This window comes from Ursus arctos, unplaced genomic scaffold (assembly GCF_023065955.2).
Source record: "Ursus arctos isolate Adak ecotype North America unplaced genomic scaffold, UrsArc2.0 scaffold_20, whole genome shotgun sequence".
NCBI classification, from domain to species: domain Eukaryota; kingdom Metazoa; phylum Chordata; class Mammalia; order Carnivora; family Ursidae; genus Ursus; species Ursus arctos.
Genome location: NW_026622875.1, coordinates 51,109,765 through 51,127,968, shown reverse-complemented (window position 1 = coordinate 51,127,968; position 18,204 = coordinate 51,109,765). Strand labels below are relative to the sequence as shown.

The window sequence follows — 18,204 nt, the reverse complement described above, 5'->3', positions numbered from 1 at the left end:
CCACGTCTGGAATGGCCTTCTCCCTACAAAACAGGATTCTACCCTTCAAGGCCCAGCTCAAGTCTGCTCCTTCTGTGAAACTTTCCTTTGAGGATGCCAGCCCTCCAGCCACACCACCCTCCCCCACCGAACCCCAGTGTCCTCATGACCCAGTCGGCACTTGATTACCACTGAGTGGCAGCACAAAGGCTGCTTTTAACTCTGGCCATCCTAGAGCGTCTGTCCTGATGTGAGGACTGAGGCTGACATGCCAACCGGATATAGGACTGATGGCTGAGATGATATGGGAGAAGGGTGGTGGGGAGCAGGAAAACCTGCCTGGGTCAGCTTTGCTCATTTTGCTTTTATGGGTTACGTTTTTAGCATTTTCTTCTGTGTTAGTTTCCTATTGACCTGCAAATATTTTTACAAGCCACTGTGGGGGTTTGGGGATAGGAGAAGGGAAGATAGAATTAAGAGAAGAAGGGCGGGGCAGTAGATTAGAAGCCAAAATTTGGTTTTCCCTACGGGACACATAGACTGGATAATCTTCACGCTGGGCCAATTTTGTCTGGTGTTGTTTAGTTGACAAATGATGTGCGTAATTATCTGTGAATGTAATTAACATGTCTGTTTGCAAAGAACATTATACAAGGATGTGACATGGTCTTAGAAGATTGTTTCTAAATGGTCAAAAGTTCTGATCCCCCACTGGCATATTTTGGAATGGATGCAGAGAAAAAGAAACAAAACAAAATCACAAAACATATAAACATACAAATCAGCTACATAAACAACACCCCCACACACACACACCCACACACAGAAACTCTCAAACACAAGAGCAAACCATTTTCCAGATATCCAGCTAGACGTTGTTTTATCTTTAACAAGAAAAAAGCTTCAGTGGGTTATGTGATTTTCATACATAATGTATGCAGATATGTCAATTGAAGAGTCATTGATAGCTTTCTGAGCATGGATGCTTGCCAGAGAATAATACATACCAGACTAATAATGATATCTATCTCCATAAGATATTATGTATAATCTGTTGTCATAATTAAAATCTCTAATCTCCTCGAGAAACTTTCAGAAACAAGATGTACTGCATTGCTCACCACTTATTTCCGCCTCTCATGACAGCATTACTGGAGTTCTTTGAATTCAGCTGTTTTTCAGAGCTCTGTCTAGTCAGTGTTTATAACTGAACTCCTCCAAAGATAAAGCTTTGTCTCTTTCCAGGGTAAATCTCGTCTCGTAGGACTCTCTTAGTGAGTTGTGCTTTTCGCAAAATTTTGCTTAAAATTATTTCCAGGACTTTTTCCCCTCAGCTTTAATTTAAATTTTTGTTTATTTTTTAAATTTATAGAACTCTAAATGAAATCACACTTGGCCTCAGTTTTTTCTCTCATAAAATGAGAAATCTGTTCTTGCTACAAGTAGAGTTCATAATAAGAATTCATTCTGAATTCATTTTGTAATAGGACAGTGGTGGTTTTTTTTTATAGATTTTCAAAGTTGCCATTTAAAAAATTATGATAAAAATAAGAGGTACCATTTATTGCTCACCTACAGTGTGCTAGTCGTAGTGCTAGGTTTTTGTATATTTATCAAGATTATTGTATCATTATAAATCTATTATCCCTCTCACTGTGGCCTCTGACATTTCTGAGTATTCCATCCTTTTTCGTCTCTGTGCTTCAATCCAGATATTTTCCTTCTGGATCACCGGTCTTCCGCTGTGTCCGGCATGCCTTCAGTAGACCTTTTCTTGTCTTGACCACCGCCTTCTGCTGGGTTTCTGCATCTCTCAGCCCCAGGGCCTGGGAGGAAAGATGGTGTCAGATATCAGCCTCTGGATGCTTCTCTTCTCTTTGGGATCTTGGCCCTCAAGTCCAGGCCACCTTAGTAGCCCTTAGCTTTAAGTTTCATCTTCACAGACTCATAAGACTGGCAGGAACTTGGCTCAGACGCTGGGCCTCTGAATCACCCCTTCATGTTTTGTTTCTTTGCTGCCCGTTCCACACCGCTTCCAAATCCACACACAGCTTAAGGGGTTCGTGCCTCCACATGTTGGGGTCCCCTCATTGTCCTCTCCTTAGGGTTGGGACCCTAGACTCTGAAGTCCTGCCTCTCTTTGTAGTTCTTGAATACCTTTCAACAGGTGCATGCCTGTGCATGCACACGTGTGTGTGCGTGAGTGCATGTGTGCTCTCACACGCACCTGTGGGGGGGGGGTCCAGCCCTGCTAGTTGTCATCTGTGTTGAGGGTAGCTCTACAGTGTTACTCTATTATTACTAGAAATGTAAAATCCTCACCTTTGCTTTTAAAAGAGTCTTCAAGCTTCTGAGAATTTTAAACTGCCTGAACCATTTAACTGCCATTGTAATCCTATGATCAGAGAAAGAAAGGAAAAAGCATTCCACTTTCGGTTCCACTTTCGGGGGTTTCTCGTTCCAGGGCGTGGCCATCATGAGCAGAAGTAGAGCCCTGTGTAGGGAGAAAGAGGCAGAAAGGATCCAGGGAAGGGACCAAAAAAAAAAAAAAAAAAAAAAAACACATGTTTGGAAAAAGAAAAAAATACCAAGGCCTCTTTAAAAAACACTTAGAAGGTTTTTCCGAAACCAATTATCTGGCTTAATGCTAGCGGCTTATTTGCTGACCTTCTGTGTTATTTGCACATTTAAAGTAAGGCCAGCCCTTCCTGTTTTCATTTAGTTGACCCCTACAGCTGCTAGTTAGCTAAGAAAGATGAAAACGCTTTGTTTCTTGGGGAAAAGCAGCTGAGAGGTAGGTTTCTAATTCTCGAGGCAGGTCCGGGGTGCACAGAGCTCAGGGCCTGCTTACTTCAGGTCTTAGAGCGAAGGTCGGAATCAAATTACCCTAGGGGGGAGGTTTCCCCCACATAGTAATGCATGGCCTTTTCCGGGCAGGTAGGTGGGTTATTGTGATTTGATACTAATTATACTCACCAGTGAGAATTCTGATTCAACAAACCAAGGAGACAAAGACTTTGAGGCCTCTGACAACTGCCTGGACACCCCAGGATAATGGAGCAGAGCAGCCTTGGTGGTGGGTGGCACCTGCATGTCGTGGGCCTCCCCTGCAGGAGTTTCCATCTGAGTTACTTCTGTTTCATTTTCAGAGAAAGGTGATCAGTTAGAAGGAAAAGCCTGAAGGACTCTCCATAAGGGATTGGGAGTCCGTAGGAAGGCATGTTGCCCTGAGGTTCTCACTGCCTCTTGCCAGCAGACTCTGCAAGACCCCACAGCCCTCCCGAGGGGCCCCAAGAGAATGTCTTTGCATGTGAGGTGAGCTGAGGAAGGAGGAGGTTGTAGTCCAAAGGAGGGCAAAGCCCATCTTTGGGAAGATGGTTGGATGAGCTCATGGTCTAGGCAAAGGACATATGGTGGATTTGTAGGAGCCGGAACTAGGGAAGGCTGACCCTGGACACTGGAGCAGGGGGACAGTTTTGTGGAAGACAAAAGGAAGCACTGAGGTTTAGGCCCGTATCAGTATATTCGGGGAGATTCCTTGCAGAGGTAGTCTGGAGCCAGGAAGGGGATTTCTATGTTGTAACAAAGCTCAGTATGTCTACGCCCAAGCTCGTTGCACACCTGTCCTTGTCCTGGTACCATGATGTTGAGTGACATGTGTCCACGCACTCACGCAAGCTGAACACTAGGGAATCATATCCTGTTCCCAAGTCCTACCACCTCTTCCTTCTAAGTCACCCTCCCATCCCTCCCCTTTGCTCCATCACCACTGCTGTGTCCTGGCAAAGGCCTTCACAATCTTTCCTCTGAAGCCCTATGGCAGCCTCCTCCTATCCTGCCTGTCCCCAGGCCTGCCCCCCATCAATCTACTTCCATTCTACAGTTAGAGGGATCTTTCTAGAACTCAGCTTCCTCACTGGCCTCCCTCCTTGCCATCTCACCCTTACCAGTGCAAGAAACCAGAAGGATTTTTCTCAAACACAGCCTCTAGCATCACCTTACCCTCCTCACAATTCTTCCCACCTCAGAGGATGAAGTCAGCACAACCTGTGAGTCCCCATGAGATCGGTTCTCTGCTGCAGACTCTTCCGTCCCTATTCCTCCCTATAAGACCACCTCCCTGTCTTTGGGAATCACATGCAATCCATTGGGCATCCCGTATCCTCTCCACCCTGCTGGACCTGCCGTGCTTCTTGCTTGCTCTCTGGCCGATGTCCGTCAGTCGTACAGCTGAGCCTGGGGCACCTCCTTTGGGAAGCCTTTTAACCCTCTGTCCGAATCAGATGTCCCCCATTTATGTCCCCAAAGCCTCTTCTGTGCGTGTTGCACTAGATGGTCATTGATCACCCATCTCCCCGAGAGTCTCTCATCTCTGTCTCCCTTAGGCCCAGCACATTGCCTGGTGTAAAGTAAGCACCCAGTAAGTTTCAAGTTGAGCATATAGTAAGTTTCCTGTTAAACCTCAGCCACCGCAAATTCTGCCACTGACCCAGGGGGTGTTCTCCACAGGGGCTCCTTCAGCTTTCAGAATCCGGAAACTCCTGTAGATTTTTAGTGCGAAAAGGTAGATTCTTGCCTTTTGGTCTGTCAAATAAGTGTTCAGTGTTAGAAGCTTCAGTTCGTAGTGGTGATTTTTTTTTTTTAAGCAGTAACATCTCCGTGATTACGGTCTGTGCCAGAACGCTAATCCTCCTCTGTCCTCAGGAGTTCCTCCACTAATTGCAGTGCTGATCTGAGGGAAGCTTTCAGAAATGAAAAGGAAACCACTAAATGTTGCTGTTGCTTTTCCTTCGCAGCTCAGATAAAGCAAACACAGCGTGGGAGGGGGGATGTCCTCCTGGGGGCGTTGGCGCCTTTCAGGATGCTGCAGCCTCCTCTGCGCGCCCGCGGCTCGGTGTGGTTTCCTTCCCTTCTGCCCAGAGCTACCTGGACGTAGAATAAGACCCGCTTCTCCCAGCTGCTTAGTTAAAACAGGTTCTTGCAATCAGTGCCAGAGCACAGCATCTGCACGCCTAGATGACAGACCTCATTCCTCACCCCCAGCACGCCGCACCAGTATGGTTTCTCTCCGCGGTGAGCCTGGCTCGAACGGCCATGTGTCTAAGAACAGTGCTCACAGACTTGTGTGAGAAACAGCACCCCCACCCCATACCCTCTTAAGTTAACAGGTGATTTTTGAGAGGGTGGTGTTGGAACCTAAAGCAGTTGGGATAACCTTTAAATAGTAATTTATGGACTTTAGGGAAAGCAGTTTTACTTCTGGTTCTACCACTTACTACGAGCTTTGCGGTGGAGTGCAATCTATTTGAACTCTTAGGCGTCTGTTGCCTCGTCTGCAAGATGGGAGCAATAATCTATCAGGTCAGTAGATATGCAGATTCGGGAAAGTAACGTCTCAGCCCCGTCTCTGGAATACACGCATTCGGTAGCCAGGAAATGATGAGTTACTTCTGTCTTCCCCACTTTCCCCCAAGAATGAAAACATGATAACTGACTGACTTCACTGTGAAGGATTTAAATGCAAAGCCTTAGGATAGTCAATCTTTAAAAAAAGCAAACACTGAAGCGTTTATTTGTAAAGCCATGAAGATTGCACTGTTATTTTCCACATCCCCAACAGTCTTTAAATGCTGCTTAGCAAAGTCAGCAAGGCAGAGGAGATCTGTTTCTCAGGAGTGTGTTTTGCTCCCAGAACGGACATAGGTAATATATCTGTCCCTAAAATCTGAAGGTCAAGAGAATTTTCTGGAAGCAGTTTATGCAAAAGGCTTCCCCATAACTCGCCTGGAGAGGTCCTATATTTTAGTTATGCTGAATGATTGAATCTAGTCCCAGCTGAATTCTTTCCTGAATACAAAGATATATCATCTCCTGGCCACTCAGGGCCCCACCCCCAGAGTCCTCTGTCCCCACGCGCGGCAGGTGTGGCCACATCTGGCTCCCCGCCCCGCAGCGCCCTGGCTCTGGTGCCACCTCCTTTCCTGGGCTGCTGTGGGAGATTCCTGTGCTGCCCTCCATTGCCTCTGAGTGTCTGCTCCACAGACAACCCTACCCTTTTTCAGAGGCAATTGCAATAAAAACAGAAAGAAACAAAACAGAATAAAAACCCTCTTTAACTTTGTTTCACCTGCTCTCCCCCCCCACCACCCTCCCCAACTTGTTTGATCATAGACCCTTTTTATTTATTCCCCTCCCAGGGAACTGAGGTTCCTAGACCCCATCTGGGAGAATGCTGCTGCTTTGTGGATGGGCTGACTGACACCCATTCGCTTGTTAAAGCAGATTCGAGTGCACACGTTGGTCGGTAAGGGCATCCACAACAACACGTCGTCATGTGCGGGAGTTCTGTGACTGACTCAGCCAGCTCCAGCATACATGCTAAGCGAGGAAAATGAACTGCAGCATGCCACCAACTGTGATTTGCCCGCATCTGCTTAGACTGGACCAATATCCAAAACCTGGCAGGCGTGCCTGCCTCTGGAGAGGGGCGCTGGGTGTCAGGGCGGGATGGGGGCAGGTTGCTCACTGTGCACTGCTTGAGAACTTTACAACTTTCTACTATTTTGAACACAGCCCTAATGTGTTTGAAATTCCACCAAACTTCACACAGAGAGCGGTGTGGCATCCTCACCTCTGCTCTTGGCCCTGTGGTTGGCTTCTGCCCACCTGCCTAGCTTCTCTCAGTCCCTGACAGGGCCGCCGTGCTTCTCTGCTGGCTCCCTGCCCATGACAGGTGCGGAGCAGCGGGGACTTGGCTTATGCATGCCACGTCTCAGATTTGCCCCCCTCCACTTGGAAGCCCACCTCCCATAGGGTGTACTGGCCCTAATGTGGGACTGCCTACCCTTTGCCCCTGCCTGTGAGAGGAGACTGAGACTGGGGGACCCTGAGTCCCCTAGAGATGGTGACATCTTGTGCCAAAAGGTGTTGAACAGATATGACTCAAATCCTTATCAGCCTTGTGCCCCGGGGAACGTATCCTTATAACTCCCTTTTCCTTTTCTGTATGGTAGAGGATAAAAAGTCCGAGTTCACAGGGCTCGGGTATGTTGCTCATCAGTCTAGAACACGGGGCACGGTGCCTGGAATCTCATAGGTGTTCAATGTCTGTCTGCTTTTTTCCCTTCCTTCCTTCTTTCCTTTTTTTTTTTTTTTCAGATTTTATTTATTTATTTGACAGAGATAGAGACAGCCAGCAAGAGAGGGAACACAAGCAGGGGGAGCGGGAGAGGAAGAAGCAGGCTTCCAGCAGAGGAGCCTGATGCGGGGCCCGGAACGCTGGGATCACGCCCTGAGCGGAAGGCAGACGCTTAATGACTGAGCCACCCAGGCGCCCCTTCCCTCTCCTTTCCTGTTGTGACTATCAACCTGTCATTCATTCCTTTGGGTCTTAAAGCCTTTGGGTTTCTAAGGAAAGAACATAAGGCCAGAGATAAGACTTTCCATCCTGGCTCCGCAGATACCTAACCCTGGGAAGATAATAGGCTCCTCAGTGTCACTGGCTCTCCTGCCCCAGCACAAGAGCCATAGTTACCGCCATACAAAAGACCTTTGGTCATCCAGATACCACGAATGCAAAGGGTTAGCCTACAGTGTGAGTGCAGATGCTCCCCCGCCCGTCAGCTGGCTTGTAGGAATATTTGGAAGACGAGTAATGTAATGTGTTCCATATGCTAAAGAGAAGATGATTTAGCGCCACGCTGGGTAGAGTGGGGAAGCCCCCGCTCATTAGCAAGGTGACCTTGGACAAGACGTTCGCTGCTCTCCGCCTCAGTTACCTCATCTAAAATATGAGAGCAATAAAATCTTACCTCACAAGGCTGGCTGTGAGGGTCGTATGAAGCAATCCATGTGGAAGGTCTTTGTAAACTGTGAAGTGCTCTGCACATGTCGGCCAGTATTAGCAGCTAATGCGCGTGCTTGTTTATTGTTTCAGCGGAGAGTGCAGGACGTCATCAGTCCCATCGTGTTTGAAGCCGCCTACAGCCTGGGCGAGCACGTGACCGGACAGGAGGAGAGAGAGCTGCCAGCTCTGACACCGGTGCTCCGCTGGAAAAAGGGACAGAAGATCGCCCAAAAGAATCAGGTCAGAACCTTGAAGCTCTCGGCTGGGACCCAGGGTGGCAGGAGCCTATGGCAGAAGTTGTGGCCCTGTCTTCCTGGGCATAGCCCCTCTCTGCGCCTCCCTTCTCTGATCTGCAGAATGAGCCAATATATGATTTGGGGGCTTGCGTGTAAGAACTACATGATCTAAACACACTAAACTTATAATCCCTTTGAGGTCATGAACTGGTTACTTGGCCCCTCCACTTGACCCCTGTTCCTAGACCATTTTCAGATCAGATCACATAGTAGGTGCTCACTAAATGTTTTCTTGGTGAGGGTGTGAGTGGAGTGAAGAGGCAAGAACGTCATCTTATAGAATTGGTGGTTGAGTTAGAAATTTCCAACCCAAGCATCCCTGGAGCCCAGCACAGGGCAAGTGCTGGTGGGCCACCCATCCTGTCTGATGCGCTTCAGAGCCATGTCAGGTACAGGTCCTCCAAGCAGGAGTGAGCCTGTGAGCTGACTCTGCCGCAGTGCTGCCGTCTGCCCTGAGCCGTCCGTGAGACAAGCAGCGCTCACTGCTATCCCGGAAATATGCAAAGAATCTGTGGTCCCAAGACTGTTTTCAGTCTTTCCTCAACACCCAAGATCACCACAGATCCAGGACCCTCGTGGGGGGATGGTCAGGCAAAACTGCCTTTTGGCTAAACTAGACTTCTGTGCAGAATGGGAGCAAAGCTGTGGAACCACTCGCCGGCCCCACCCTCCTGCCGACTGCGCTGAGCTTAGGGGAAAACTAGCATGTCAAGTGAGCCATGCCTTGCAGATTAGAATTGTGAACAAAATCACAGAGAAGTGTTTGAGGTTTGACATGTGCATCCAGATGTTCAATTAAGTGGTGATATTTTTACCAAGGCAACCCAGTTCTCTACCAAAGTATCTCCCATATGGTCTTGGGTCCGGTTCCCTAGAAGCAGAGCCTGAGGCAGGGATTTGAGAGCACATGGGAGAAACTTAAAAAAGTGAGGAAAGTGGAAGGGACTGAGCAAGGATGTGGCCTCAGCTAGGCTACCCTTAGCTGAGCTGGGGAACTCAGGAGCATAAATTACACCAAAAAGTTGTCTTCTTGAGGCAAGGGGGCTGGCCTTTTGTGTCCCATGTTAGTCAACCATTAGCTGGCTGTCCCACGTAGGAGGGGAGTGTAGGTCTCCTTGAAGGAGATCCCCTTCAGCTTCGGACAGTTCTCTGGGGGAAGGATGCAGATGTGAGCCATTAGCTGCCTACACTCACATGAACTGGGGGATAGGCAGAGTCGTACACGGATGTGGACAGGGCTCCCAGTGCCTTCTACACATACACACACAGCCTATTGGCAATACCGACTTTTTAGGTCCTTCTTTTGATTTCAAACATGAACGCTTTCAAAACACAAGTACCAGCTGATGTTTGAGAACCACTGCAGGAGAGGAGCTAAGACTAGTGATTTGCCTGTCAAAATCAGGAAGGTGGAGGAGAGAGAAATTCTTGTCCATTGTGGCAGGAATTCAGTAAAATAATGTCTAAATCTGATTAATTCTCAAAAGAAACATGTGGACATGGGCAATAGTGGTTGCCTCTGGAGAGCAGGACTCAGTATAGGGAGGTGTGTGGCAGGGGGTCATTATTTTTTTTAAACATGTGATTCTTTGATTGAAATTAAAATGAAAGAAAAATATTGTTCTTAGATTAGAAAGATTGTCCAGGAGTCTGGGAAATATGCTGGGAGAGTGATCCTTGCTTTTTCTCCTTTTCCTGATTAGGTGATGGTGGTGGGGCTAATTTAATGATCATCCTCCATGTGTCTTCCAGATGTTGACTCAGTTTGAGGGGGAGAAAGATTCTGAGAGCAAGGCGCACTCCAGCAAGCAGAGCTGAATTTCAGCCCGTGTGTGTATTTATGACAGTTCCACAAGAGAGCATCTAACCTCTTCCGTAGAGAGGAATAACCTCATTAGAGCTCTTCAAGTCATGTTGCGAGATAACATTAGGATTTAAATACTGTATTCTCTTCAACTAAAAGGCACCGAGCCCATGTTGGTACATGGGCAACTTGTTTTATCCCTTAACCAGAAGAGTATTTAAAAGGACTATAATAAATCCCAAAGCAATTCAGTCAATTGAGCGTCTATTCCATGTAAGAACTTGATAAAAAGAGAAAACATTACTGCCATCAGTGGGCTTACAGGAAAAACGTGTACAGAGAAGAAAGTGAGATTCAGATTAGTGTGTGTGAGTGTTTCACTCCAGAGACCACTTCCAGCTGAGGAGAAGGTGTTCTATGGAGAAAGGGAGAATGGGCTGGAGCCAAGGAAGAAGTAGGATTTGGACACTCAAGGCTAGAGGGCTTTGACAGGCTAACAGAGGAGGAAAGACTGATGGATACTAATGGTCTTCCATATGGCTGAATGTCTAGTATGAGGGAAAGGGGAGGGCCATGAAGACAGGGTCTACAATCATGTGGTCTGAGGCCCTTGTTCACTGTCCGTGGAGCCAGACTTGTTTCTGTTGGAGACAGGAGACCATTACAACTTTTTGAGTGTGGGTAGATCAGAGACCTGCCTCAGGGAGACTGATCTGCCTGGGCCTGGGAGGCACTTGGGAGCTCTCACAGAGACCCCAGGAAGGCCTTGCTCCTGAGTTCTTGGAGGTTCGATGTGAAAGATGCAGAGACTCGAGTCACTATTAGCTCCTAGTTGGTCTCAGTTGCTGGCACAGTATGGAACTGAAGGAAAGAATCCTGCAAGGCTCCATTTGGCCTGTGTGCTGGGAAGGAAGCAAGGCTGGCACTGAACTTCTCACCTAAGGGGCCCTTATCTTTCCCCTTCAGGTGAGCTTACCAGTGACTATGACAGAAGCCCTGTCTTCAAGTTGTCTACACAGAGTAGAGCTTTGAAAACTCTAATTGCTCTCAGGCTTCCTCAGGAGGCCCCCAAAGACCTGGCTGGGGCTGAAGTTCCAGGTCGCCCACTGTGTAGACAGATGGCCCCCCAGAGATGTCCACATCTCTAACTCCTGGAACCGTGAATACAATAAACTACATGACGAAGGAGACTTTGCAAGGGTAATTAAGGTTAGGGGCTCTAAAACAGCAGGAGTCACCTGGATTATCCAGGTGGGCCCAATCTTTCTCCAGCTAGAGGCAGAGAGCGAGGTCAGGGAGATGCACGAGGAGTCAGAGATTTGAAGCATGAGAAGGACTTGATTGGCCGTTGCCAGTTTTAATGATGGAGGTGCAATTTGACAAGGAACATAGGGAAGCTTCAGGGGCTGAGAGAGGCTCCTGGCAAGCGTCAGCAAGGAAACCAGGACCTCAGTCCTACAACCATGGGGAGCCGAATTCTGCCAACAACCTGAGTAAGCCCAGGAACGGATTCTCCCCCAGAGCCTCCAGAGAAGGGCCTGACCGTTGACTCCTTGATTCTGGCTTTGTGAAACCCAGAGCAGAGAAACCAGGCAAGTCCCGCAGAGCTGTGAGATGATAAACTTGCCCTGTTTTAAGCTGCTAAGTTTGTGCTAGTGCATTAATGCGGCAATAGAAAATGAACCTGCCCCAGCCCCAGAGGACCCCAGGGCTTCTTCCTTCCCCTGGCTTCTCTGGGGAAGGAGCACAGTCCAGGTCTCTCAGAGTGAGATCAGGCTGCCGGGCCAGGGCAAAATGTACTCACCCAGTAGCATGGGGCAAGTCACTTAGTTCCTGAGAGCCCTGCTTATCACCTGTCGCTTGGGGTGCCATCATCCGCTCTGCCTACCTGGGGGTGATTGATGAAATGATACATGAGGAGCACTGAAATGGCGAGGCAGCATTAGATTCTGCTCTTCCCTTCCTGAGAGGGGCAAGCCGCCTAGCCTCTGGAAGCCTCTGTCTCCTCCCCAGAGAGTGGAGGTGACAACACAGCTTCACAGCAATGTCATGAGGAAAGAATGAGGCAAATCACAGGAGCGTCTAAGCGGGGCTGGGGAAAACAGATGCTCTACTGAAGCTGATTCCTTTCTGCTGGGGGTGTGTCCTGTCTCAGCTGGTCCATGGGTAGGCTCCCTGCGTAGGAGGCAGTGACACTATCTAAGGGCTCTGGCTGGTTCCTCATATGGACCTGTCATGCTCTTCAGCACTGGTCCTTGCCTGTCAGGCCCAGAGATGCCGCTGTCCTAGAGGGGATGGTATGGGGATGATCTGCACTACCAGAGCCTGAGAGCTGGCTCTCCCAGCACAAGCTGGAAGGGGGTGTGAATCCCTGCCTCTATACTTCACCTCTGCTGCCACCACTGTAGTCCACGCCACCATCATTTCTCACCAGACCAGGTCATCTCTCTTTATAATGCCTACCACCCCCCCCCCTCAGTTTCCCTCTGCCCTTAGAAGAACATCCAGACTCTTGTTAAGGTCCACAGACCCTGCACAATGGGGCTCTGGCCTCTCTAGGATCATCCAGTGCTAGCTACACGCTGCATGCCGACCACCCTCAAACTCACCAAAGCCTCTCCTGCCTCAGGCCCTTTGCACATGCCGGTACTTCTTGTAGAAAGCTCTTGCCATGTCTTGCTCACAGCTAGTTCTTCATTCTTCAGGTCTCCACTGACATATCACCTCCTCAGAGAACCATTCTCCAACTACCTGTATTCCCTGACTTAGCTCTTTGATTCCTTCATGAAACCTGTCACAATTTGTTATTATTTTGTCTAATTGCTCTTCTGTCTCCCTCACTTGAATGGAGGCTCAAGAGGGCAGGGATCTATTTTGTCTCATTTTCTGTTGGTCCCTGGTAGCTGACACGGTGCCTAGCCCTTAGTGGATGCTCAGGGAATCTATCTCGGTTGACAGCCCTTCTGAAAGAATGCAACGCTAGGTTGGACATCTTACCAGAATTTCTTCACTGACAGATTCAGCAAAGCTGTATAATTTTTTTAAATGTGCTTTGTGAACTCTCTGGGAATGCGTCCCAGGCAGGAGAGCATCGTATGTGATTCAGGGTGATTCACCTAGCAGCCATAGTTCGTTTGTGCACATGTGAATGTCCTTTTCAAAAAACAAGATGGAGGAAACACGCTTGGTGAAAGAAAAGGCATTGCCTGTGTTGAGGATACTCACTTTGTCATCTTTTCAGTGAAAAATGAGCTGTTTTACTCTAATGTGAATTTTGAATTATGTTGAAGCCATAAACTTTGGGCCTCCATTGTGCTGGAAATTGTCACCATCTGTCCCCCTCCCCCCACACACACCCCCCTCAGTGCCTGCGTGTGTGGAAATATAGCCCAAGCCTATGAGAACTCACTGTTTGTTCAGCCTGGACATGAGGTAATAGTTTCCCAGGTGAGGTGCTCGGCTTCCTTCAAATGCCAGCTCGAAGGTTTATTTTCATTATCATATATACAGAATCTGTGGAACGGTGCAAAGTCGAAGGGTCAGGAAGATGGAGGAGAGAGAACATGTCACTGCAGACACTGGGGCCAGACAGGTTTCAGGGACCATCCAGTCTTGGGGGGGGGGGGCTGGTTAGGCACCTGGATTCAGGGGATTGGTTTAGCCCAGCAGAGGAGGAAGGGGGATTAGAGGAAGAAGTTTCCACCCTCATCCCTAGTCCAACCAGATCACGCACATCCCTGCACCCCCACACCTCCGCCTTTTACAAGCATCAGCTGCTTGGCGTCAGCTTCTGGGTAATCCTTTCAGAAAGGGCACCTTGGTGAAACGCATGTGAAAGCCATCTAGCTTCAGCTATGTGTGAGGAAGACCTGTAGTTCAGCCTCGTCACTGACCACAGAAGTCTGGTTACATCCCTGGGTCTCTGGCTTCTCCTCCAAAGGTTCACCCAGAAGCAAAGGAGAGGGGACTCTCATCTCTCAAAGGCTGGGCTGTACCCAGTAGTGACCTGTGTAGTGTGCAAACTTTCTCTTAGTGCTTCATCTCTGCAACTTATGGAAAGAATGTGTTCCGACCCTCCACAACTCTTTGCAGGAGAAAATAGTGGTTTTTCCCCCAAATCTTCAGGCCTGTTGGGTTTTCTTTCTTTCGTCCTGCCTTATGGAAAACCTTGCCTGCGAGCCCATGCAGTGTGTATATAAACAAACAAGGGCACGTGTCCAGGGGACAGTCTCTGGCTGGGGAAGAAACATTAGCCCCTCCTTTGTCATCTTCTGAGGTGATCGAGGAAGTCAGAGGCCAGGCTACTTGAAGTTATACCTGGAGCCCCATTGAGGTGAGCCTCTTGTGGGTGCATGGGGAGGGGTCTTGCTGGAAGCCTCTCCAGTTTAAGGGCATCTTTCTCCCAGTTGCCTGAATGCATCTGGCTCTGCAGCTTTTGGAAATACAGCTAGTGTAGTCTTCCTTTCCTCTGACGGCACCAGCACCTTTATTGCTGGTTCTGTTTTCTGCCTCTTGTGACTAGTTAGTTGTAACTGTTTAAAAAAAAAATAAATGAAGCATAGAACACAAAAGATTCCAGGGTGAAAATCAAGGGAGAGCATTTCTGGAGCTGGAAGGCAGAAGGTCTCTAGGAGCAAGTTTACGGCTGATATTAAAAGACAGAGGTTGTAGGGGGACGTGAAATGTGGCCTATAAAAGGCCAGCCAGGCCCAGGCAGTCCTGGAACCCAGGTGAGTCAGAGGTCAGGTGCAGCCCCAGGTGGGCCAGCTAAGCTCTCTGCTCAGTTTCTCATGGGAGTTGAGCTGGATGATGGGGAAGACTGTCTTTAGGCAGAGGGGGCTGTCTTATGAACTGCAGGGCCATGGAGTAAACCAAAGGATACCCCCAAACAGAACTTACCACTTTCAGTTTTTCCATAAAGGTATGAGGCAAAATTGGTGTTGTGTTTATGTGTAAAGGAAGACCAGTGGGACTGTTGTTCTTCCCATGATTTCAAAATCTAAGAAGATAATTTGTACAGACCCTGATGTAGAAGGAATTCTTCCACTTTAATTTTATGAAGTATTTGTCTTTCATTTATTCCTTTGGACATGATATTTTTTAGAAAGCAACTCTGTCTGTGTGACCAATTTTAAATACCAGGCAATGAGACATTTCCCTTCTTCATTTGGACACAGGGCTAAACAGAGAAATCCCAGGACCAGCTGAGCTCACATTAAAGATAGCGTTGGATTCTGGAAAAAAGAGCCTGTTGAAACAGAATTGGAAAGAGAATCCTTTTACACTCAGTTCATGGCATCTACACAAACAATTTTTTGTAACCCCCAGGTGCTGGGGGTTACAGACATGAATTACGTATGACCGGGGCCTCGGGGAGCTTCTATGGGACTGTGGGAGGAACAGCAGTTCAGAAATGTACCTCTTGTTGTCCAGGCAGAGACCCTCTGCTAAGTCACATTGCCCATCAGGAAATGCCTCACTCATGTTAGCTTAAAAATAGCCTTCTTGTTTGGTCCCCTTGGGGTGGGATTTGAAAAGCATATATTCCCACCCAGTCCAGTTGTCCTATTTTCTCAGGCCTCAGCATGGATGTGGTTGCCACAGCAACCCTGTAAACAGTATCTAATCTGTGTCAATGATTATATATATATATGAAGTCCAAGAAATTGACCCTCCTATGAACATGACGACTGGACTAGGCGAAGAATCCTACTGCTAGATCAGAATGTAGATTTTTTCCAGTGCAGATTTGAGTAAGAGAAATGGACACCCCAAGGCTTGAGTACCTAAGCAACTTCCTCTCTGAAGTCAGTCTTGGCCACAACAACGATTGAGCTGCCAGCCCCAAGCCGCACATCCCCAAGGCTGCCTTGGCCTTGGTGGCCACAGCATTGGGAAGAAAACACAGCCAGCTCCAACCTCTGTACTCTGGTTCAGAGAAAACTGTCGCTTGAGCTGGATTCATTGTATTCTTTCTTTCTTTCTTTCTTTCTTTCTTTCTTTCTTTCTTTCTGGCCTGAAGAGAATGAGGAAATCAATAGCCAAATATTCTAGAACAGGAGTCCACAAACTACAGCCTGCAGGCCAAATCTGGTCTGCTGTTTATTCTTATAAATCTTTATTGAGATCAGCCGTGCCTGTTTCTTTACATATTGCATACAGCAGCTTTCATACCACTAGTTGCAACAGAGACCATGTGGCCCAAAGTCAAACGTATTTACTAGATGCCCTTTACAGAAAAAGTCTGCCAACCCTTTCTAAAAGAAGCAGAGTAAGGCTTTGGGGAGAAGAAAACGATTCTCCATGGAAACCTGGGTTGAAAACCAGGGTGAGAAAGGAGCCAATATGGAAATGTAGTCCATGAGGCTGAGGAGGCCGCTCGACGTCCAGTCCACAGGTCTCTGAAGCCTGAGACAGGAAACGGTTGTCTCCTGAGAGAAAGGCTTTACCTCTTTTAACCAGAGAGCAATTAAGAGATGGTGGCTTCTCAGATCTGTTTCCGTTTTCCAGAAAGTCTTCTTCCAGGTAAAGAAACTGATGGGGCTTTGCCAACCAGTAAGTGGAGGGAGATGGGAGAGACCGCTTCCAAGCTGGTGGGGAATGTCTGATTCGGGCAGCCAAGCTTGCATTTGCCCAGAACGCTAGGGAGATGGGGGCGCAAAAGTGGACGGAGGAATTTCTTAGAGGCCCTGGTTGGCACTCAGGGTTGTTCCTAAAAGGAAAATGGGGAGTTTGGCCCACTGGCTTCATAGGGAACCTGTACTCTTTGTACTTAGTAAAGGAGAAGTAGTCTTTACTTGCTCCTGGAAAGTCTATGCTGTCAGCTGGGCATTCTGAGGCTTCAGTCTGCCCACCACCTGCCCCAGAAAGATGCTTTTCCTTCCTCGGGAAACAATATAGTCATTTACCCAGGGAGACAAATCCAGGTGCAAAGCCCAGGAACCCTGAGTTTCAGCCTCAGCCTGCCCAGTGCATGAGGCAGGTCCCTTGATTCCCTCCGTCTTGCTACTCTACCTATAAGACAACTGCATTCCCAGCCTGGGAAGGTCTTTGCCTGAAGCCTTGGCTTATTTTCATTTTATAACTGTGGAAATTGAGTCCTGGGCTAATTTCTGAGCTGGTGCTTCATCTTCTCGGAATAGGTACTTAATTTTAGCTGGTGAGTGTATGCACCCACAAACCATGTGCATATATGTATGTGTGTGTGCATATATCCCCGTGTGTATACATCAGTATATAGAAATGGTGAACTCAGTGCTTGCTGGATGGCAATTAGCAGCACTGGAAGACCTAAGCCAGCTTCGGGGGTAGGAAATAGTAGAGTACAAGGGGAAGGCAGACCAAGGACAGTGAGCTTTTACAAAGCCACAGGCCCCTCATCAGGAGGCTGTACCCTTGCGTGTCACTGAGGGGTGGGTGCTACAGCTATGGCGATGATGAGCAGTGTTTTAGCATTGGCCAAGATTGGGGCATCCACCATGGGGCTCCCCATTTCAGTGGCCACCCCATTTCTCGGAGCACCGCATGGTACTCCAGTGTTGACCAGGCAACCTCAGCCTGGTCTGGGGATGCCAGGCTCGGGGGACAGGCACAAAGGTGAACAGGACCAATATGGTCCCCGTCTTCATGGAGCATAATTTTAACAGGGGACATAAACAGGAAACATGTACTGATAAAATCAATTAGTTACAAACCAGACGAGCAGTAACAGGAGAAAGTGCTCGAAACACAAGAACTTACAATGGAAGCCTGAGCTCATGGCGGGCTCAGAGATGTGGTTTTGATGTGTTCGTGGAAGGATGAGAGGACACACACTGGGTGATCGAGGTGGAGGAAGTGGGGACCAGCTTTGGTGGAGGCCCTGCTTTTCCTGTGAATGCCAGTCTGAGGGGTAGCCAGCACAGGAGAGACAGAGGGACAGACGTGAGGAGGGCAGGGACCAGGTCTTGTCAGATTGTGTGCCACAGGATGATTTAGGTCACGTCCTTTTCATCACTTCTCACCTGCTTCCCACCCCACACCCAACGATGGGGAACTCAAACTGTCCCTCTCGCCTGTGACCCTGGAAAGCCACGTGCCAGGAGGAGCCTGTCAGCAGGGGCAGGGCTGGGTATTGTGGGGTCTGAAGCTTATATAATTTGGGAAGAAAGTTCCCTTGAAGAAAAATGTGAAATTACAAAAGACAAAGTCAGGGCATGACAGGGAGGGGCTTTCAGGTTCAAATCAAAGGCAAAGTCACCTTTGGTGCTTTCCCCTCATTCCTACCCTCAGAGAGCCTG

The 18,204-nt window shown here is 48.3% G+C and overlaps 1 protein-coding gene across 1 annotated transcript in view; it reads left to right on the top strand.

Moving 5' to 3' along the window:
• Positions 1-18,204, top strand: part of ITGA9 (integrin subunit alpha 9) — a 326,573-nt gene that overhangs the window by 159,399 nt on the left and 148,970 nt on the right. The window contains exon 16 of the mRNA XM_026496718.4: positions 7,916-8,065. Coding sequence (XP_026352503.2) covers positions 7,916-8,065 — 150 coding nt within the window. The remainder of the gene's footprint in view (positions 1-7,915; positions 8,066-18,204) is intronic.